The 23,087-nt window shown below is 34.1% G+C and overlaps 2 protein-coding genes across 2 annotated transcripts; one reads left to right on the top strand and one right to left on the bottom strand.

Annotated features, from left to right (window-relative positions):
• The first annotated feature begins 542 nt into the window (after positions 1–542).
• On the top strand, positions 543–17,871 carry LOC130626070 (cilia- and flagella-associated protein 100-like). The gene is made up of 21 exons (XM_057441178.1): positions 543–653; positions 4,717–4,814; positions 7,131–7,249; positions 7,458–7,650; positions 7,754–7,821; positions 8,113–8,166; positions 8,253–8,362; positions 8,898–8,978; positions 9,260–9,335; positions 9,571–9,618; positions 10,318–10,369; positions 10,449–10,507; positions 11,230–11,261; positions 12,113–12,200; positions 12,672–12,823; positions 13,354–13,452; positions 14,007–14,043; positions 14,594–14,673; positions 15,814–15,910; positions 16,069–16,188; positions 17,445–17,871. Exons 2-21 carry the CDS (start codon positions 4,787–4,789, stop codon positions 17,556–17,558), a joined length of 1,707 nt encoding a protein of 568 aa, XP_057297161.1. The 5' UTR covers positions 543–653; positions 4,717–4,786; the 3' UTR covers positions 17,559–17,871.
• Positions 17,872–19,021: 1,150 nt separating this feature from the next.
• On the bottom strand, positions 19,022–22,776 carry LOC130626075 (discoidin domain-containing receptor 2-like). Its single transcript, XM_057441182.1, has 4 exons — positions 21,969–22,776; positions 20,885–21,171; positions 19,472–19,610; positions 19,022–19,175 (listed from the first exon to the last, which is right to left on the bottom strand). Exons 1-4 carry the CDS (start codon positions 22,048–22,050, stop codon positions 19,138–19,140), a joined length of 546 nt encoding a protein of 181 aa, XP_057297165.1. The 5' UTR covers positions 22,051–22,776; the 3' UTR covers positions 19,022–19,137.
• Positions 22,777–23,087: the final 311 nt, after the last annotated feature.

Genomic DNA, 23,087 nt, shown 5'->3' on the forward strand with positions numbered 1-23,087 from the left:
GAAAAAACAGTACTTGTTAAAATGATAATATGGTTCATATTTTTATGTGCTTCGTCAGCAAAAAATTCGACTTCTTTACCAGACTTCTCAGCTGAATATTTTAAACAGATTAGACAATAATTTGACAATTTTTACGAACGCCGAAAAAAATAATGACACAATTGAATGATTTCGACCAAGCTAGAACTTTAGAGCTGAATTTGAATTTGCCGTAAAGTTTTTATTTTGTTGTGACGTTTGCGGGTCACCCGTGGCCAGGATGATTCACACATTATGCACATGACCAAAACCAACAGCCATTTGTCGTCATGTCGTAATCGCACTAGAAATGTAACTGAAACCAAAGTTGCACTTTTAGATATAATTCACTGACTATCAAGTTATCCTACAGCTTATGTTTATTTACTTTTCTTATTATCTATCAATATAGAAAACATATTAACAAGTATATTTAATCACTTTCTGTATTGCTAGTCAGAATTTAAAGTACGTTTTCCTTTAAAAACAATCTCCTAATACCAGTCCGTGTTTTACCATGCTGTGTTGTTTCTATAAACAAAAAATATGGCTGCTACGGTCCGACCAAGAGATAGCTCGGTCGCCAGATCAGCAGAGCATTGTTCCCTTACTTTCCCCTAAAGTCAGGTAGCTAGGTATATAGTTTTTTTTCTCATTTTCTAGTTATCTTTTTAGCTTTCCGAATTGCAAGCTAAAAAACTAACAGGATCTCCTCTGCTATTAATTTAAAAAATTGGAATTTTATGTGATGGGGAATTCAATTGCTATAATAGTAAAGTATATAGCTAGCTAGCTAGAGGCTAGCTACACAATGCGATATACAATATACGCTATATATTTCTTTTTTTCATAAAGTTAAAATGCTTCCTTCTCCCATGGCTGGTAAAAGTTAGCTGGCTGCATGCTAACCATTAAGGAGCCAGTGTTTAATTTTGCTATCAAAACTCGCTAGCGTGCTGCTTTCCTGAAATACTTTCCAATCCTAAAAGTATTATGTATGTGGTAAGATATATAAAATATACCACATATTTTGGAAAACACCAAAACTGCCCTCTTTCCAAGGTAATAAATTTATTAGCCTAGCCATGTTCAGTAACAAACAAATGAATGGGCATGCCATCTGCTCTGCTTCCTTTATTAGTATTGATCATCACTGTTTATAGCACAATAAGCTGCATGCCATAAAAAGTACAGGTGTTTTAAGGTGATTAAAAAAAAAATTCAATTGCTTGCTTAAAAATTATATAGCACAGCACCAATTTTGTATCTTCTTGGAACCTTATAAGAACCTAGGCAGTCTTTTTCAGGAGAGGCGTGCAATCGCACGCGCCCGCCTTGGCACATGCCTAAATCGTTTCAGGTGTGTGATTAATCGCACGCCTCAAAAGTAAATATTAAGTTTTCAAAACCAACCTATAAAATCCATTTTGTAGTGTGCTATGCAGCCCTCGAAATAATTTCTGCGGACTCGTCAGATAAAATGTCCACAATATTTCCAGTTTGGTCGGACATGTCCATAGCTTGTTTCAAACAAAACGTTCGATAGATTTCTGTCTTGGTCAGACACTTTTTTATTGGATAGTCCTGGTCCTTTTAATCCACGAGCAAGCGTATTCATAGACAACCTGACCATCCTAGCAAATTCACTGACTCCTGACATGCAGTTTAAAGAACTACGTAGACATAGATCTCTTTTGCCTGGCCCCTTTGTTGTTGGTAACCAGGTCTTACATAAGAAATCCAGTCATGCGGATCCGGAGGTGAACGCCAACGAAGCATGGATAAAGAAAGTCTGCAAAGCTGCACTTTTATATAAGCGGAATAGACATTTCATCATGGATTTAATTGTATAGATAATTTCTTCGTTTGACAAAACAATTGGAGACCATAGCAAGTATGAGTTTAATTTTTTTCTTTATGCCACAAGTGTTATTTTTATTCAAACAATTTTAAAAACGAAACCCATGTGTAGTATAATTTTTTTTTATGTGTATAATATAAATTTCGTAAAATGTAGCTGCACTTTCTGAAGGAATTTTTAAGTTTTATTTAGGCCACGTGCATAAAGATTTTTATAATTTGCAAAATAAGCAATAAATTTATGATAATGACAGGATAGTCATGCATACTATTTCGGACATGTAGAAAAGGAAGTTAAGATTGAGAAAGTTGCTATACGTAGACCTCAATCATCGTGTTTTGGGTTCACGATTTCTACTGCAAAATGAATGCGCAACAAAGATTAACCTTGGAGCATGTATCGCACGCGGAACATCCTTTGCACCTTGCCTTTCCTAGTCGTTGCAGAAGTGTTATACATTAACAGTACGACGTTCACCCTTGTATCCCATTGTTCCTGCACATATATAACTTTGACAAAAATCATAAAAGCAGATATATATACTATGAATGCACATACAAACTTTTTCAAAAGTTTGTTAGAACAGAATTGTCCAGCTGTGTTTTAAAAAACTAATTGCTATGGTTGTGAAGCAACAACAAAAATAACAACATGCTATGTATAGAAGTATATTTCTCTTTCTCCTTTCATGTTAACTATACTTGAGTTTGGGGAAAGGGGGATGATGTCAGGTTCGGTATCGGGGAGTCCTAAATCAGATGCGTGTGTTTTCAACCTTACCCTTAGGACGTATATATCTTGCGGAAATGTCTGTGTCTCTTAATGAAACGCTAACTCACCTGGGGTGTCTCACGTGGCAGTACCTCATTTCTTGTACCGAATCTTGTGAAAGCGCCTGCATCTCAGCAACCCCTCAGCGAATCTTGTGGAATTGCCTACATCTCAGCAAATCTTGTGAAAACGCCTACACTTAGCAAATCTCGTGGATATGCCTACATATCAGTAACTCTTTTATAATTACCTACATCTCAGCAAATCTCATGGAAATGCCTGCATCTCAACAACTCCCACTCTTTGGTACAATAACAGTTGTAAACATTGATGCCATGCATGAAGTGATTGATGTTACATAAAAACAAAACAAAATATTAAAAAGTGGTGGATGGGTGGGCAAAGCAAACTGTCAACAATGAATTATAGGGGAAACTAGTTGACTTTAGTTGCTCCTATTTATTGACTATGACAGCTAATCTGGGAGCCCAGATCTACCACAGTCCTGGGCAGCACCTTTAAAGCCTGCAACACTAGTGTCCATGCTCTGTGACCACCCTTCACTGGCCTACCATCTTGTATTTGGATAAACATTGGGCTTATACTGACACTAGAGTAAGCCTCTCAACATTTGATGCTGTTTGTGTTAGCCATTTGAAACTGAGCATAATTCATAGTCTATACTGCAATCAGACAAGTTGCATATTGCCTTTGGTAAGCCATCCAACCATCCAACCATCATCCTTCTTGAACAACCAAGCTTGCACAACAAATCTTATAAAATGGCGCTTCATCACAGCAGATTATAGACCCAAAGGATCATTAGTGTACCTTGTGATATTTCCAGTCACAGTTTGCTGACCAAAGTTTGGTACTATATTTTCAATTATTTTCGAGTTATAAATTGTTATAATAACGTTTTTTTCTTGGTGTGGCACCATATATTAGTGGTTAAAGCTCTTGTACTCTGTGGGGTAGACCGGGGTTCGATTCCTCTTGACGGCAATTCAACATGGGTGAGTGAATGTTACAATAGCCCCGGGTTAACCCAAGCCATGTGAGGGAAATTGGGGAGATGGCACACTGTGTGGGCCGTTGGATGTTACCGGGAGTTGTCTAGTAGAGCGCAGGCCTTAATTGGGTCTGCATAGCTCAAAATGAGCATCAAATACTCTGGGACTCTCCATCTAAGCCATGGTCCCTCCTGGAAATAATAGACATAGGTATATCCCTCGATATTTGTGAGGCTAGCCATGTAAGATATGCACATCTATCTATCTATCTTCTCTCCAGAGAATACAATTTTACTTGTTTTTTACATCCTAGTACAAAAAGCCAGGGATTTCAAGGATTTATCTGGTGAAGTTTATTTGGACCATTTCTATCTCCTGTATATATGTGTCCTTTCAGTAGTTAAGATCATAATTGGGAACAACCGTCTAGAAGAGGAATTACTAATGATTACTATAGAGTCAGCATTATTATTTGCATTTACAGTTATACAACAACATAACACCTAAGTCCTTCACAGTGTATTTGTTAATCACTAATCTTGTTTGTTAATCTTTTCCAACGAGTTGTTTATATTATACAGATAGTGGTTTCAAAAACTGTATTCTCATAACTTAGGTGTCCAAACTTACACCCATTTACTTTCATGTTATTATCATCTGCCCATAAATTATATTTAAATGACTTTAAAGGTGTCCATTCACCTATTTCAGTATGTGCGTGTTATCTGCAAAGCTTGATAACAATGAATATTTTATGTTTTGATTGATATTGATATCACCAACCATGATTACAAAAGCAACTGTCCAAGAACAGACCCCTGTGAAACTAAACGTTTATGCTTGGCAGTTGTCTGTCTTGTTCCTAGGTCAATAAACTTGAAAGCATTCCGAAAGTTGCCTGAATTGCGTTTGCACCTTATCAGCATCCTCATGCTATAGGTTCTATAGTGATTGATTTTCCTGAACATTTAGCCAACATCTGCATTATATAAACATATAGATTAAATTTTTCATTTATAAACATATAGATTAAATTTATATTTTTTTGTTTAGTGACACATAATAACATTTTGTTACTTCACCAATTGAACACTTAAACAAATTTACCTCTTGCAGCAGAATAATGAAGAAAACTGATGTCTCAAATGCATGTATGTATATTCTTTATTATTATTTTCATGTACTAGATCAACTATAAAAATATAGAAATTCAGTGTGTTTAGAAGGGGCATCGGTGACGTGCTTTTTTCCCTTAAAAAAGCCAGAGACTATTTCTTTTTTTTAAACAACAAATTGCTTATATTTTGGTCCATAGTTAACCCTCCCCTTTACAAAGTGGGGGGGGGGGGGGGGGGGGTGGACTTTACAAAACTTTGGAAAATGGGTCGAAATAATTGTTTTAAAATAGGAGTTCTGAACCCCTCCATCAACATATGATGTTGCAGCGATGGTAAATTATAGATTGATGTCAATGTTTTTTATTAAATTAAGCCATATATAAGCCATTATATTGCAATTTTAATTTTAAGGCCAAATATAAATTGGAAATAAGTGGGAATAACTGACGTCATCTCCTGTGTGGGTAGTTTAGAATCACTAGGACCAAAACAGGAAATGTTTTTTAAAGCTTGGTCAACTCACTAATTTTGGAACAGACTTGGTGACGAAGTATCATGAAAAAACCAAACAAATATCTCTTTAACGGTTTGTCAAAAGCACATATTCTTATACATTTTCTTCATCAGTGTTTTAAGTTATACATATTATAGATTGATGTCAATGTTTTTTATTAAATTAAGCCATTATATTGCAATTATAATTTTAAGGCCAAATATAACTTGGAAATGGGTAGGAATAACTGACGTTATCTCTAGTGTGTGTAATTAGGCTCACTTAGACCAAATGAGGAAATACTTTTTACAGTTGGGTAAACTCACTTATTTCGGAACAGACTTGATGACGTATAATCTAAAAACCTTTAAAACAAATATCTTTTAAACAGTTAGTCAAAAGCGCACGATCTTATGCATTTTCTTGATCAATGTTTTAAGTTCTACATAAAGGCAGCTGGTGAATGATTTTCTGAAAAAAACAATTCCTGTGTATCAACGGTTCATTGCTGACATCAGCAATATACCTTGCTGATCAAAACCAGATGACTCTATACATTTTCTTGATCAGTGTTTCAAGTTCTATACCATAGAGGTAATGGATAAAAGGAAAAAAAATTGGTGGTGGGGTCAACAGGTTGTTTAGTCATTAAAATTTACAGGACGGATCTTTTCCATTGTTTTTGCCTAAAGTGGATTTTTCACAGGCTGACTGACTAATATGATATTAATACTAAAACTTACTGTACGCTACAATTTAGCATTAAATTAACTATAACTGCCAGGTATTATTGCCATTATTTCAACCTTACAAGCTCTTTAATCAAAGATAAGGCCTATTTTTTCTTTCCTTTTGAATTACTAAATTGAATTACAGGTTGCAATTTTTTGTAATTTACAAATATTCTTTGTATATATGCTGACAAATTTTGAGAAAAAGAATTTGGAAAACTCAAATGTTACTGCGGTTTATTATAATCAAGGTATACATACATGCCATGCTTAAGTAGTTTGTACTTTTAAAGCACAATCACACAGTGTTACGAAAGCAAAAGTAACCCTTCAGACAATTTTTTACTAAGCGGTCTAAAACGCACTAAGCGCAGGCGGCTATTGTTTTAAAACAATAGCCTCTTATAAATCCGCTTTAAATGTTTTTTTTGATTTCCACTTGTCAAAAGCGGCAAAAAGAGCGCATTAACTTTTAAACGACAAAAATGTGTAAACGTTTGACGTAGAAAATTATTGCTGTTTAAGAAAATAAATCTTCTCAAACTATTGTTGTTGCTGGATGAAGAAAAAGAAAGCAAAACAAAGAAGTATGCAAAAAGGGTTTGGATAAGACGGCTGTATCAAGAACGAAAACTAAAAGGACAATTCCATTTTCTCATTCAAGATATGAAATTGTATGACAGTCAACTTTTTTTCAGTAATTTCGTATGTCACCCAGGTCATATTTGTGTGTTAGCCAGCCATCTTGAATTAAAAATGATAGTTTTCGTGGCTCTTGTTGTTTATATGACGTGGCCTTGAAGTATTTTAGTTGGATAGCGCTTTGAAAACGCGCATAAAAGTCGAAGTAGAGTGGACTTTTGAAACCGCGCTGAGCGGACCGCTTTTAACGGGCTTCGGACTGAAAGGACAATAGCCGCCACGCTCAGCGGGGTCTGGAACGCCTAGTGGAAATTCGGCTTTAAAAATACTACCATCACTTTTCATATGACAATATTACCATATTTACTCACACAGTCATACAAACCAAATGGATTAAGGTTTTTGCATGATCTACTTGGTATTACTAAAAGCTGTTTATTTGTTTGTTGTTGTTTTATATAGATAATTTTTACTTGTTTTTAGTGGTTCCTGTAACTCAAGAACTTTCTTTGAAAAATAACAAAGCAAGGAATCCATTTAAAGTGCCAATGGATCATGATATATTTGCACTTCGTGATAAAGAAAAACAAAGAAAAAAGATAGTAAGAATTTGATCATGTTTAATTGTTATGTTCTACTTTAGAACATTCACTGCAATCAAACGAACAGGTAAACAAAATGGCTATAGAATGCCTTTAGTGCTTTAAGTGCTTTTAATGACGAAGCGTAACTACCGAAATCTATTATGCTGAACTCTATGATTTCTTAATTTTGCATAAAATCAAAGTTTACTGACATTTTCTAACACAGGAAAGGGAAGTGCAAAAGAAACAAAAGGTCCATGAAAAAACAACATACACGTATCGTATTAATGCTCGTACAAAAGCAATGATTCGCCCTGCCGGTGATACAGATAATGATCTGACTGATGAAGAAGACAAAGAAAAAGATGGTACCATGATACTAAAAGATGATCCAGGATTTGTATTATCAACTACAAAGGGTAAACACTGGTTTGGTCTTGTTTCTTTCTCTCAAATTTTAGTTTGTTCTTAGTTTGTTTATATTCTTTTTGCATAAGGTTGTGTGTCTTTTATTTTTTACAGATCGGCATGTTGAGAAAGAACATCTTGATGACTATATTGCAAAGAAGCGTGAAATGTTTTTAGTGCAGGTAAGATGTAAAAAACGCAGATTCCAATTTAGTGGTTTGCATTCAACAAGACTTTTTTTATGCACCCAATTCTACAAAATGGGCTATAAGTCCCATATTTTGTAATGAATATAATTTGCTCCTCTAATAAATTGGGAAATTTAGGAAAAATTTCTATTAGTCAATAACCATTTAATGGCTACTGAGAATGCTGGATTACATCCTGATAATCGCCATGTTTGAATATTCATATTTTAAGAATATTCATGTTTTATTGTTTATAAATATTTTTTTTTCTTTTTTTCTTTTTAGTACTCATTAGGAGTGAAGCGTGATGAGATGCGAAAACTTGAAGAAGTTGCACAGGTATAAATTTTTTGTTTTTATTAGGAATGTGCTTATTTTACTTCTATTAAATTGTATAATATACTTCTTCTTTTTACTGATAACAGGCAGAAGAAAAGAAGTTAGAATTAGCAGAACAGTATCTAGAAGAAGATGCAACTATGTTTGATGAGTTCTTAAAAGATAATGATAAAAATGCTGTCGAAGCAATAAAAATGTAAGTTTCCATGGTTACAAATAATTATTTCTGTTAATAATAATAAGACTGACTTGATGTTTGTAATTGGAAATTGAAAATTTGCATTGACTTTACCAACAATGAATAGTAAATTCAACAAACTTTTAAACAGAGCAACAAATCAAACAAGTTAAAAGTGTAGTTTAGGGTAGGTTTATGGATATTCTCATCTGATTGAAATGTAAACAGATGTACTATTTCTGGACAAATCTCGGTGTAAAGAATATTTACTACAATTGATGGGTCGAAATTAAAATAAATAGTGTTACCACCAAAGTTATTTAAATCCTTGACAAACTTACAATAATTCGACATTAATAAATATGTCATTCTTTTTAAGGTATCCAAGCCAAACGTGTCTTGTTTAGGCTAAAGGCCTGCTTATTCGAATAATAATAACAAGTAGTATTGCTTTATAAAGGGTTGCCCTAGATACTCCAATGTTTTATTATTGAAGATGTGAAAAAAATTTTGCCCTTTCATTTAATGTATGTTTCCATTCTGTATATTTTAGTGCAGAAGCAGAAACTAAAGCGAAACTCGAAAAGGTGACTGAAATAAAAAAGATTAATGCTCAGATGATGGCTATTATTAGGTAAATATACCTCACCTTAATCCGCTAAGATTACTTTGACGTAAGTTCTTGCATCCAATTCTATGGTAATATGGTATATATTTTTATCGTCAATGTTGAAAACAAATAATGAACGGTTATGATTATTATTATTATTTTTTTAAAACAAGTTCTTGTTTTACAAAAGATATACTGATATCTGCCAATTAATTGAATCATTTTACTGTATCAACATGTGTATTAAGATAATAGCTGTCTTGTCTTGGAAATCGTTTTAAATGTGAGATTTGTTTACTCTTTAGTGAAATCTCAAAGAATGAGGACTTGTTGAAGGAATATATGCTGTACAAAAGGTTTCTAGACAAGCTAACACCCAGGGTATGTAGTTTTCAATTGTCTTTAACATGTAGGGGTTGAAATAGTGAAATTGCCTCTTATCATCTCTTTGGACTTCTGTAAGTATGATGGTGTCAGTGCTCTAAACTAATCAAGACAAAAGAGAAATAAGGTTTTTTTTACGTGTATTATATGTTGTGTGCGCGAGGTTACTAATACGAATGTCATTTTTTAAAATATGAACAGATTGTCTTAGAATCTTCCTTTTTTTCATCAGGAAGTTTTGGAAGAAAGAAGAAAAAAGAAACTCGAGAGGAAGCGTGATGTAAGTTGTGATTTATTCTAAAACACCAATTCTCATTTGCAAAAAAATTAGATACTGCAATACCAAAACACGTCGATTAGATTCCCATTAACTTGGACTAAGTATTGAGGAAAACACATTTCTTTTTCTTACATCTTTTGCACGATCCTTTCCATTACTATGCTGTTACTTGAATACAGAATGTTAAGATAGTACTCCAGTTTGAAAGCTACGAACAAACGTAAAACATGTTAGAAAACATCATTAAGAACGCCTTATATATAATCTCTTTAATAATAGCCGTATTTTGTCTGTCTGTCTGCGAGAAAAACGTCGTATTACGGAAGCACGAAATACGTGATATAAAGGACGGGCGACCCCGTGGATTTTTCCACGCGTTAACGGCTAGTCTATATTATAATACCCGTATATGTCTGTCTGTCTGTCTGTCTGTCAGGCAAAATGGTAGCTTAGCTGCGCAAGTAGCGAAACGCGCGTGATGCGGTATAAAAAGGACGGGCGAACCCGTGGATTTTTCCACGGGCTAACGACTAGTATGATATAATTAATAAAGACATGTGATTTTTTTATTATACCTACCTATAGATTATAAGAAATGATACTAAATTGAAAGTTTTAAGAAATCTGTTTTTACAGCCATTTTTAAGTCATACATCAAATCTCTCCTTTGACTTTTTTGACGTTTTTTTTTATCTTCAGGCACAAAAGGAGAGCGGCAAAGTTACCCAGGATCCTTCTCCGAAAAAGAAACGTAAGAAAATCATTGAATTATATTTTAATCTTATTTCAAAGTGTTTTATTTCCCATGAATATTTTTATTCCTGTTATAGTTTCAACTGTCATGGAGCGAGACAAAATGAGTAGATTAAGTACGAGAACAGTTAGAACGGTATGTTTTGGAATGTCTTAAATGCGTACTTAAGGTGTTTGCAAAAGACAAGGCGAAGAAATTTGTAGAGAATTTGGGATTGTTGAAGTTTCAGGAAAGTCGTTTATAATAATTAATTTTATCATTTCAAATTATTGAGAATTTTTACGCCCTGATTTGCTTTGTTGGCCTTTGCCGGGTTTTTTATTTTCACCAATAATTATTGAGATTTTTATAAAAGCGTGTAAGTGTGCCCCATTGTCCATTGGTATTGTGAAGGTGCAATTCTGTCATTGGTGTGGACACTGTCAAGACCACCAACAGTGTCCGCTGTAGAGAGGTGTTCGCCACAGAGAGGTGTCCGCAATAGAGAGGTATCAGCTACAGGGAGGTGTCAGCTACATATCGCTTCACATTGGCTTATATTGCTTTATAAACAGGCTCTTGGATGCTAGAGTATATTAAAATTGTCCGTTCAAAAAAGTTAAAACTTTACAAAATGTTTGGTATTTTGTCTTAACGCAGACATTTTCCATTGTTGGGCGTGTCTGCTATAAATATATTAGTTTTAGGGGATAATGTAAATTGGGACCTTAAAGCGACGTTTGCTATAGAGAGGTAAAGAGGTATCCACTAAAAACTATTTGCTACATATAGGCATTGTTATGCCGTTACAGGGTATGTCCTATATAAGAAAGTAACACAGTTATCGTTTTTTATTATTATTTCTTAACTTCTTTTAGAAATCTGTCAATTCCCCGTCTACTCACAGAAGGTATTCTTTTAATTAATATGTAGATCTGCATGTTCTGTATCGTGCTGTTCTTTATATAGACAGAAATGTTTCGTTTTTCAACTTCTAAACCTCGTATTACTTGCATTATATCAGATCACTGATTACTGATTTTGAATATCTTTCTATTAAATGATGCCAATCTCCTTTAATTCGTTAAAGAATTTTCCAACATCTGTTTTGATACAGTAAAAGTGCAACGATACATGTGTGTGATTATCTCACATAAGTGTCCCTTTTTTTCTCGCCAACCATAGTGTTGCCTTACAGAGATTAGTAAGCATTTTCGGACGTCCATTTTTGTATAATCCTTTGCTTTAAAAAACGCGTCCAGACCCTTTTTTGTTTATAAAGACTATTCCATATTTGGTTCGAAATGAACTGAGAGATGATATATTACAGTTCAATTGTTCTTTCCATTAACATTTATTTTGCACAATTCTCAGATAACTATAATATAAGTGCACATTGAAAAAACAGTTCTGCGTCGCGGCGCGTTTTAAACCACATATGACAGTCGTTAAATGACGCACACTTAATTTCGGTATGTTGAATAACGCTGCAGCTTGTGCGGTTTAAATCCAAATTCATCGCAGCGTTTGGCGTTGCCGCATTCTGATATGATGAGCATTTTTCATTGTTGTTTTAAAATCACAGGCTTTTTTCTGTTTTATACGAAAATAAAACCTCGACCGACGTAGAGAACTGCGTTTTCAGTGTGAATTTAGCTTTTTTTGACACGCAAAAAAAAATTTGACAAGATAAAAAAAGTAACAAAGTCTGAATTAACACTATATGGCTATGTTTTTAATGATTATTATTTTAACTCTCAGCCGGTTGTCTCGTGCAGAATTTGAAAGTGACAACACTTCAGTGATATCACAGGATACACAGATAAGTGATGAAGAGGACAGTGATGAGGTATAAAACATATATAGTAGTTTTTTGTTTTTACTTTATCAAGAACTTTTGATTGTTACATGTGGTTCTTCAGATGAGAATATATATACTAATATATGGTTCATATTTTGACGTATATACATTGAATTTCAATGTTGAAAAAAAACGAGTCTAATGGTATTGACAGCTACATTCATATCTCTGTTGAATATGAGAATAGTTTGAATAATATGCATAGGATAAAATACTCAAATATACACTCAAAGTATCAACTTTTGAAAATATGTCTAAAAATGCAGAAAAAGATTAAAAGAAGCGACAGCATTTGCATCTAGTTTTATATTCCAACTAAGATACATCATGCTTACATTTTTGTAAAACTAGGGATGTCCTTGAATGGTAACCTATACGTCCTTAAATATTTGAATTGCCAAACCTGTTTTACCTCATTTTAGTTACTTTACGTTAGGTAATTTTTTTTTGGTATCGTAGGAACCGGAATTATACTTCACAAACCCATCCCAAATGCTGGATATCTTCTCTGAACTAGAAGAACAAAATTTATCGCTTATTCAAAACAGTCAGGACACTGAGGAAGCTTTGGACGAAATGAAGAAGACTATAGTCCAAACTAAAGAGAAAATGTAAGCTTAACGTATATCACGATTGATTATTTTGTCTAGATCTGTAATGCAGTACTGCATTAGGTAATGAAATTTGTCAGTTGTTACAAGGTAAGATTTATTTATCAAGTTGAAAATACGCATCACCCTTTTTACGTCAACTTTTACGTCGGTATGTATTTTTTAATTATGGTGAAACACTTGCCACTGCTTCGTATTTTTCCTGTGTAAAATTTTAAACGCCTTTCAAAATTGACAAGGAAAAGCAATTAAGGTACGCAATTTCTAAGTCCTTTTAATATTGCTGGCTCCTGCAATGTGTACTGCGTTCCATATTGGAGGTTTACTGGCTGCCGGAAAGATAGGTGTTGATTCGAGAATTATATAGTCAGATAATTATGACGCCGAAGTAAGTGAACCTATTCTTGCAGTAATGCCACTTCTTTCATCTTTGATGATGAAACATTGTCTATTAAATATTTAATGGCTTGCTTGCTTTAATTTTCTTCTTTCATTTTGCTTTTTTAATTTTTGTCTACATTTTTTTGTAGGAATCGTGAAACAGAAGCACTTAAACTACAAATTGAAACATTAAGAGAAGCGACACGTCGTGAAGAAGAAAAAGCTGCCGAATTAGAAATGAAATCGAGGTAGGATAGAAAAACTAGGGAATGTTGATTGTTAACTTCCAAAGCATCTGCAGATACATATTTTCGCAGATATTAAGAATGTTTGCGATATTCATTCTGTGTAAGACATCGTAATTTCTGTAAAGTAGCGTGCGTGTGAATTTTATTCAAGTTTCCTTTTTTGAAAGAGTTTACTGCCTTTAATCAGATTACCGTTTAAGTCACGAAAATTAAAAATATCCATATATTATATTCTGCTCGAAACTACGAGCGAAATTGTCGAGACAATGGCAATTTTTTGGCCATTTTACAAAGTTGGCTAAAAGCATCTACTCGCAAATTGCTACTTTGTTAGATGCGTAGGTTAGGTGAGCACCGTTTGAATTGTGATCGCACTAACACTTCCGCTATAATAAATCTACTTCAGGTTTTACAAAGCCATGCTGACGTCAGCAACAGTTAGCACATCTGGAGAGTTGGGATTTAACTTTAATGTAAACATTGACATGAATTTTGCGAGCAACTGTAGCTACGTTAAATCTGAATGCTCACTTATTTCTTTTGTCGCTATTTAGAATGTTTTCATTTGGTGAATTCAAGGCTGAAGATCAGGTAAGCAATTTAGTTTGTCAATATTTACCTAGTGCTAAGTACGATTCTTTATACTTATTGTTACAAACTGATTTGTTACAAACACAAACATGATTCAGCATTTTAAATGAAACGCCCAATTCGTTAAGGGCTTGTCGTAATATATATTTTAAATAAGAATTTAGATCGCTTCAAGTATTTGAATTTCATAAAATTTCCCTAGTGTTAACAAAGTGTTTCCGTTGTTTGATAATTTCTGCTAACTCTAGAAATAATTTCGGTGTCGGTGTTTTCTTTTCGTGATGCACATAACTGAAAAAAGGAATTCCGCATTCGATTTAGACTAACGGAATTAAAGGATTGTTCACAAACGATGTCAACCTTTTTTAAAGATTTTTGACCCCCTTTTCCCAAATCAAGACTGCTAAAGTCTAAGAACCAACGAAATTATGTGCTTATTCTAGTTAACCTGTGTCGGCTCGAGTTTCATATAGCATTTGTTTAGTAAGGATCTTTTAATTCGTACCTTTTCTTTGTTATATTTTCTTCACTTTCGGCATGCTTTTTGTAGGAGAAAATGTTGCTTCAGCTCAACAAAAAAGTGGAGGAAGTGTACGCGAATTGTATTGGTGATAACGAAGCTAACATCAGGTAACAATAACCATGATTCTAAACGCCTAAAAGATGATTATTGAAAAGTCATGAACCAAATATCAAAATTAAAAATGATATAAAAGAGTGTCATAATACTTGATAATACAGGTCACACAATAGTTGAATTTTGAGTATGAAGTAAAAATTTTTCGGTTACCACATATTTTACCCTTATATTTCGGTCCCAGGAATGAAGTAACAAAAAATTAACTTGTCATATCCTTAGATTTTTCTATAAATGAAAATAAAATTCTGAAATGGATGCTAAATAATGCTAGTGAAAATACCCAAGGTAAAGTAGAAAAATGTTAAAGTGCTCGAAATTTGAACGAAATCTTAACCGGAGTTTGGAATGTAGAATGCGTTCTGAGGTTAAGTTTTCTTGCATTACGTTTTATATGAGAATATAAGACCTGTTTCCATATCCATTTTCGTTCCGCGAAATATATATATCAAAATACCGAATAACATGAAAAACGAGATTAGTTATGAGCAGTTTTTTAGTTTGCAGCAAAGTAGTGCCGATATAGTTTGTTTACTTGCAATATTTGCAATATTTGCATTTTCCATACAATCTAATCAGTAACATTTGCCATACAATTTAATTAGTAACATTTGGTTATAATATGGGAAAATAGTATGCATCTGCCAGACACTGGGCTGTTTTAATGGTTTGTTTATTATTCTTGGTGGTAAAGAAATAGATGTAGGTGTACTAGCTAGCTTTATTTATAATAACTAGTCGTTAGCCCGTGGAAAAATCCACGGTTTCGCCCGTCCTTTTTATACCGCATTGCGTGCGTCTCGCTACCCGTCGCAGCTAAGCTACCATTTTGCGTGACAGACAGACGGACGGACGGACAAACAGACGTGTACGGGTATTATAATATAGATATGAGTAGCTGGGTGGTTGACTTATTCCAGACAAACGTGAAATTTCAAACTGTTTATCCGCTTGTCTCCAACTATTAAGTGTACCTCACTCTTCAAACAACATCTGTAAAAGTAGAATTTAATAGGCTTACTGACAGTGCTTTTAAAATAATAGTTGATAATAATCATTTTTATAATTATGAAAATAATAATCATTTTTTGGTGTGTCTTACCCTGTTTATTTAACCAATTTTTCTTTATTAGCACCCTTCAAATGCTGACCAATATTGAAAATCGCTTGGAAGAACTTTTTGAAATGATCGAAATGATGCCACCGGATAAAGTTGAACTTGCTGAAAAAGTATGTAGTTTCTCGTTCGATGATAAAATAAAGATTGTCTTCGGACCTTTTTCGCAATGCTTCATTAACGCGATGATTAATTAACAATGTTATGCGGCTTACATTATAGTATATTTTTGAATACAATGGTTTAACAAAAAGAATTACATTTTTTGCAGGCGAAAGATCGAGAGCGGCGTTTACGTTTGCGCGAAGAGAAGTTATTGGCACAGAAGAGACATCAAGAAGAAAGGATACGCAAAGCGATTGAAAGAGCACAAGCCGAACCAAAGAAAAAGGTACGGCTCTTATTTTCCTCTCATCTACAGTAACGATTAAATCGGACAGAAGATTATGAATTTTCGAGTAAAAATCTCTATGGTTTAATGATATGTTACCTTGCATGGGCAAGGAAAAATTCTTTTTGATTTAGATACACTGTTTCAATTAAATTGCTGGCAAAATTAAACTGGCAAACGAGTTAAATAATTTAATCATCTCACTAGATTAATTAGGGGTTGAAATGGAGGAAGTTTGGGAAAGAGATTAACATTAGGAATGGGGGAAGCAGTACTTTGGAGTATTACCAGTTTTTAAAACAATGAGATTTTTGTCTGCAATTGCAGTGCATTAACCCTATTCGGTCCGGGGGGGGCGGATTCCGCCCCCCCTGACGGTTTTTTTTTAATAACTCCTGATTGCTTTGTTATATGGCTATGATACTTACTGAGTTTCAACATTTATCTATTAGACACCTGCATGCTAATTTTTTAGGTCCCATACCTTTCAGAGGCTTTGATATTGGCCATTACTCGAAACTACCCCTAAAAATCTCTATGAAATCCTTATAATGGGGAAAATATAATAACTCCTGTTAGGATTATCCTTAGAACTTGAAACTTGCAACACAACTTTGTTTCATCAAGAAGAATCATTTGGAATAATTTGAACACGTGACTAACCCGATTTCCCGATTTTGTCGGATTTTACCCGAAAATCGGAAAAAAACGGATTTTCGGGCAATTTTTGGCAATTTTTTATCCGATCCATGTAAAAACCAGAAGATGTGTTAAATAACTTTTATTTAGCTTTCAGAAACTTCAAACAGAATGTAAAAATTCGCTCTAGAACAAAAGTAATTATATTTCAAGCAGATAGTGGCATTTTTAACAATTTTCAAGCTTCCGATGACGTCACAGAAAATGTGCTGACGCAAGCAAAAGTTTATTGGCGCCATTTTGTTCCTTTTATGACGTAATATAAGTGTGCCAAGTTTGATTCAATTTGAACAACCCTATGAAAAGTTATTGACGGGGGGCGGAATCCGCCCCCCCCGGTCATAGTATGTTCGAAAAACCCCGGACCGAATAGGGTTAAGTCTTTAATTAGCTTTGAATGTATTCCTGAATATTTGTAGCTGAATTATACCATCAACAAAATTGTTCTTTTAACGTTGACGTGTGTTAAAATTTACTGTTGGCGATTTTTTTTAATCAATGTGACTCCGCGTTACAAACAAAGTTATGTAGGCTAAATTTCGTTCCCTGATTTTTAGACTGGACGTCGCTTGGTGTTTCGTTCATGTCCTCCACAAACACGGAGAAGGGAGGATGACACGCAAGAAAAAAATGACAAAGAAGATGAAGAACTCAAGTATTTCTTCACGTAATTTTAGATTTTTAAATCAGTCTACTGTCTCTGTGTTTTCATAAAATAAGATGCGTATGTGTAGAAAGAGGCGTTAAATTGAAGGCGGATTTTGGGACGCCCAACACATCAAATCATTCTCGATACACCTGTTGTTTCATATGGCGGTTCCTTGCTATGTCTTTTTATTCACAGGGCGTTTTAATATTTAAAAGCTTGTTCATATTAACTTATTGATTGTATATAATATGTGTATATTTTTGAAATTTATTTTGATTTAATTAGTTTTATAGTTGGATAGTCACGTGACAAACGATTACAAACCTAATGTCCAATGCATTTTTTTTCGTATACGCCCGGCCCGGGGATACTCTTGTTACTATCAGTCGTCAATATTTCTTCACGTGGCTGGATTTATCTGAATTTCTTTTTTCTTTACCTTCAACGTTCTCCTTCGGCGTTTTTTTTGTTTTCTTTTTATCTTTTCCAATAAAAACCCCCTCACCTCCGCATTAGGCTTTACTGTTCTCAAAAAGATTGGTTGTTCATTTGCGAACGGAGGATAGGTGCTGGTAACGAAAATATAAAGAAATTCAAAGGTTAACTGGTCTTCGTTCCTGCCAGTTGGAGAAAAATACTTTTAACTAGTTGGAAGTGTACAGGTATTTGCTTGAAGAAAAAAAGAGGACAATGTTTTTATTTGTGTATTTTAATTTCAAAATATTAATATAATACAAAAGGTGGTTAGTAGGAAGATAAAAAATATAAAATGGATTCTTACAACTTCGTCACCAAATTCCTTTTCTTAAAAAAATTATAGGACAATGGCGACGAAATTGGTTTAAATAATACAATGATATTTGATCATATTTACATAATGCATACTTTTAAAGATGTCTTAGTGTGACCACACCCGTCTAGTGAGCTGCGAATATTTTGGAGAGATTTCTTTCACACAATATTATTATTTTAAGGCGCTGAACACTGCGATTGGTTACTTTTGACTATCCTCTTCCCCATGGTTTTTAAGATTTTTACATCGTGGCAGAACCTTCTTTAGCTTCTACCTCGATGTAAAAACCATAACAAGCGCCGGTACGAAGTTGGCTTTATACATGAGTTAAATTGGCATAAAACTTTCGATTAGATACTCAAACTTCTTCTTCTTTCCATTTTATTTATTAGAAGAGCGACTTGTAAACGTCACTTTCACGTTTTGTGAATTCACGAAATCCGACGTACATCAATCGCATTTCGTGACAAGCGCCAAAAAATTGTAGAATTGTAGATAAGTTTTCGCCACTAATTCTCCTTTAAATTTGTCAACTTAAGGTTTACTAAGTTCGAAGTTTCCCTTTCGTGTTCCTTCTCAGGACCTTTTCATATTGTATTTCCTAAAGAGAAACTGCGCGCAATGTTTGCATCGCCAGAGTCTAATAAGCAAACGTGTAGACAGATTCTACGTTTCTATATTGTCTTTCTTCATTTTCTCTACGCTTGTTGAAATACCAGTGACGTAATTATCTTTTTTCCAGTGACGTAATGTCACGTGTTCTTTACGTTGTCTGCTAGCAATTTCAAACCTCGTTTGTGACATTAGGTCAAGTGTTTCCGACTTTTCCAGACTTCAGGTCTTCGACTAAATAAATAAGAAAATAAAAAAAACTCGTGGTTTGCTATTTATGGAAGAAACTTTGGCGATTTTTGTGGTAATAATTTGTCATTTATGAACCGCCATTTTTTTCACGTGAAATATGCCCATTATATATGGTCTCTAAGACTTTTGCTGCTACAAGTTGTGTAATGTATAAAACTAGTCGGGAAAAGATGAAAGAATGTGTAGCCCCGCAGGCTTTTTCCGCATTTTGTAGAACCGGTAAACCGCGCAAGTTTCTTTCCTTAAGTATTATGTTGTGAGAGAAATAAAATACTTACTTGAACAACCGTATAAATCGACAAATGCACATATTCCTTTGTTCCACGCTTTAGGTTTCAGCTTCACATAACGTGCAATTATAGCAGGCGCCAGATCATGTGTTGTGACATCGTATGTGTTTTTGTTTCCTTCTAAATCCTGTGAAACGGGTTAATTAAATATTTACAATTTGCACAAAAGAGGGAAATATATGTGTTCCATTCGGTTTATTTTAAATGTGGAAATTTTTGCTGGGAGAAACTTTCTTATAATTTCTTATAATTCGTCAAAGTCAATTTTCGCAATAAACATAGGGCCAAGAATAGTACGGAAGGTTGCGTTTTAAGGTTCAATCCGTGTTCTTGGGGTTAAATTTCGGGGATTCGCGAAAGTTAATACTCACGGAAATTTCCAAGGGCGCCAAATCGCGAAAGTTTATCTTTCATGGCCCATTCTTAAAAGTTAATCTTCGCAAAACGCAAGAATTTCGCGAATTTTGTTACTCGTTTTTTAATTTTATTTATTGTGCGCTTAAATAATTTGTTTTGTTTTGTTTTGGAAATTTGGCTATTTTTTATTGAAGTAATCCTATCGCATAAAAATAATTCGGAGGAAGTCTTGATGGTGTCGCAAAATCGACAGATGTTTCTCCTGGAAATTTTTATCTTAATCATCAAGTTCCAAAGTGTGGATATACTGTTCAAAACAATTTCAAGATTTGTGTAAACACTCTAATATATTATATGTATAATACATTTCCTGCACTTCTAAACGATTGTGAAATTGTGTCTACATTTTTATTTTATATAAACAATGCAAAATTTGAACAATCACCCACAAAATTGCCAAACTTTTTATACAATTTGTTGGGCCGAATACTTTTGACCTCGGGCTTTGTATTTTACAGTACAACATCAAAACCGGTCAGCATACGTTAAAAACAACTTACTCCCCTCGCCACCTAAAAAATGTGTTAAGGCGCCTTTTCCCGCAAGACTCTCCTTAGCACCGAAGAGTAAAATTCAGATCAGTAAGTGCCATATGAAATTTAGTTTTTATTATATTAATGGAACTAACCGTTGCGGAAAATAATTATTACTTTAATTATGTTGAAAAGGAAATAAAATTAAGGACGTATTGGCGACTGAATAACCCACTCCTTCGCCCCTGTCAACCAAGTATAGCATTTTAAGGGTTAAAATTTCGTGAATTTCTTTATTTTAGTAAGGGCGATGATCTCAATAATTTCACAAAATATATTTGCCAAGTTTTCCGGCGCAATATGATTCCTCGTCATCACTTTTGCAGGGGGAGGGGGTAACTTTCTTCCTCCATCTGGCTTTTGAGACCCATTTAAAAGCGCAGAAATTTGTTTTGATAATCCTTCCCCTTTAAAAAAGTTGCATCACCAAAATGAATTTAAAGGTACTTACAGCTTTCCCAAATATATCTTTGTAATCTGTCCATTTTTTGGCGTCGCTGCTATATTCTAACGCATACATTGTGACATATCTATCTTTATCGTCCAATTTGCCTTGCGTGGCAATTTTTGAAATGCTAAAATCTTCACCTAAGTCAACTGCGAAATACTGTTTATCATCAATTACCGTAGCACACCACGGATCGGTCGCCGTAAAATTAGGCTGGGACGTGCTCGTTTTAATGTCACGTGTCTCCAGAAAACCGGTTTGTAATCCGATAGCATCTTTACAGGATGAGCCTATTAAAAAGAACGTGGGATTCTTTACCATGTGAGGAACGGTTGAATGCCTCAATATTTTGGGCGTTGATTGTTACGTTCCCGCAAAATTTAATTTCTTGAATAACTTTACTTTTAATTATGCAAATCGAATTTGTGCGATTTTGTCATAGCTTTGTCGCTGGAATACAAAAAATCGTATTAAATATACACCATTACTCGACAAAGATTTTGGTTCAAAAAATGCATTACTGTTGCTATCACGACCTGATGAAAAGTACCTCCACATTCTCTTTCCCAAATATTGCAAACAGGATGGAATTATTCTGTATTTTTTTTATTGATTCGCCAATCCCGCTAATAATTTAGCACACACCAAAATATCACCAAAACACCAAAATATCATGTTATGATAACACTTACCCCGCTTTTTGCGGAGAAAAATACAGCAAATAAAAGAATATAAAAAATATTCTTCAAGATGCCTAAGTCAGGTTGTTTTTCAGGGTGATTTGAGTCTTATTTCCACTACAGAGCTATTAATTCAAACCAATATATGTTGTTGACCTTCCCGCATTGAAAACCAAAGCTTTGGAGTTTCGATTTGTATTATATGAACCTCTGCTAGCCCGTTGATTTCCAAAATCACAACAAATAAACTCTGATTTTCTAAATCGCGTGTAATCCCTTCAAAGCTAGTCTGCTGTATATATATAGACGGCCAGTCAGGCTGTGTGTTAGAAAACCATCTTTAAAACTGCCCACGAAACATTTAAAAGTTTTTTATTTTTTCGTTGGTTAAACAATAAGACACCTACCTTGTTTGGCAACTGACTTTGCAAAGCTCTCAGCTAATACATAGAATACATAAAACAAAAAAATCTTTGCTCGCATTATCATTTCTTTTATCAAGTTCTCTGTTTAAAACCAGGTAGGAACTCTTCAAATGCTTCCCAAATTACATTTCTATTTCTTTTAAAAAAACGACTTTACTACAATCATTCCATAAAATGTGGCCGCCATTTATGTAAGCACATTTGATGCATGCTTTAAAAGGGTTTGCTTTGATCAATTTCATGAGATGTTCATTCACTCGGAACAAAACATGTAAAGGTGGTAATCATACACAAAGAAAGCGCATCCAAGTATGAAATTTAATCTCAGTGCCGTAAACAAAAACAATTTATCAATGTTAATTAACAACACGTGGGTTTTACACCAAAGAAACCAAGAATTAAAACTTGTTTTGGTCCTGCAGATGGCTTGTCGAAGGTTCTAATATTTAAGCTTTTATGTTTTATTTCTGAAAATATCCTATTTTTATTATGATCATGTACTTTACTTTTTCTTTCATCGTGTTTTTCTTCTTTTTAAAACAAATTGAATTTTGCTGTGCGACTGAGCGTTATGTGTGCATCATTTTGAAATTTTTGCCCAATTTATGTTACCTTTTCTCCTCAATTTTATAATTTCTGACCAAATTTAAGTCCTTTTTGCCCCGACATGTAGCATTTTTGCCCGATTTATTATCCCTATCCAGTTTTTTTAAAGTATTATATTAGCAATAACTTATTTCTTAACCGCGTGTTTTACATTATTTGCCAGTTGCAGATTTTCGTCATGACTTATAAAAATAAAGATATACTTCTCCAACCTCGTCCCCAAGACTATTTGCTTGTCAAAGGTGCTGGGGTCGAGCTTGATACTTCTCACATCAGAAAAAAAAGGTTTTTGTTCCCTTTTCACATCGTTGAAAAAGCAAAATTCAGTTTTATCATCATATATAACTTCTTAAAAAGGATTGGCATTAGAGCAGGAATTCGTCTGCTTCAGTGAACAACCCTTGTACCAATGATACCTTCAATGATCAATTTTTTTTAAGAATCTAAATATCAGCAGAGGCTGGATGTTCTTATTTTCTACACTTCAGTCACGAA

This window comes from Hydractinia symbiolongicarpus, chromosome 14 (genome assembly GCF_029227915.1).
Source record: "Hydractinia symbiolongicarpus strain clone_291-10 chromosome 14, HSymV2.1, whole genome shotgun sequence".
NCBI classification, from domain to species: Eukaryota; Metazoa; Cnidaria; class Hydrozoa; order Anthoathecata; family Hydractiniidae; genus Hydractinia; species Hydractinia symbiolongicarpus.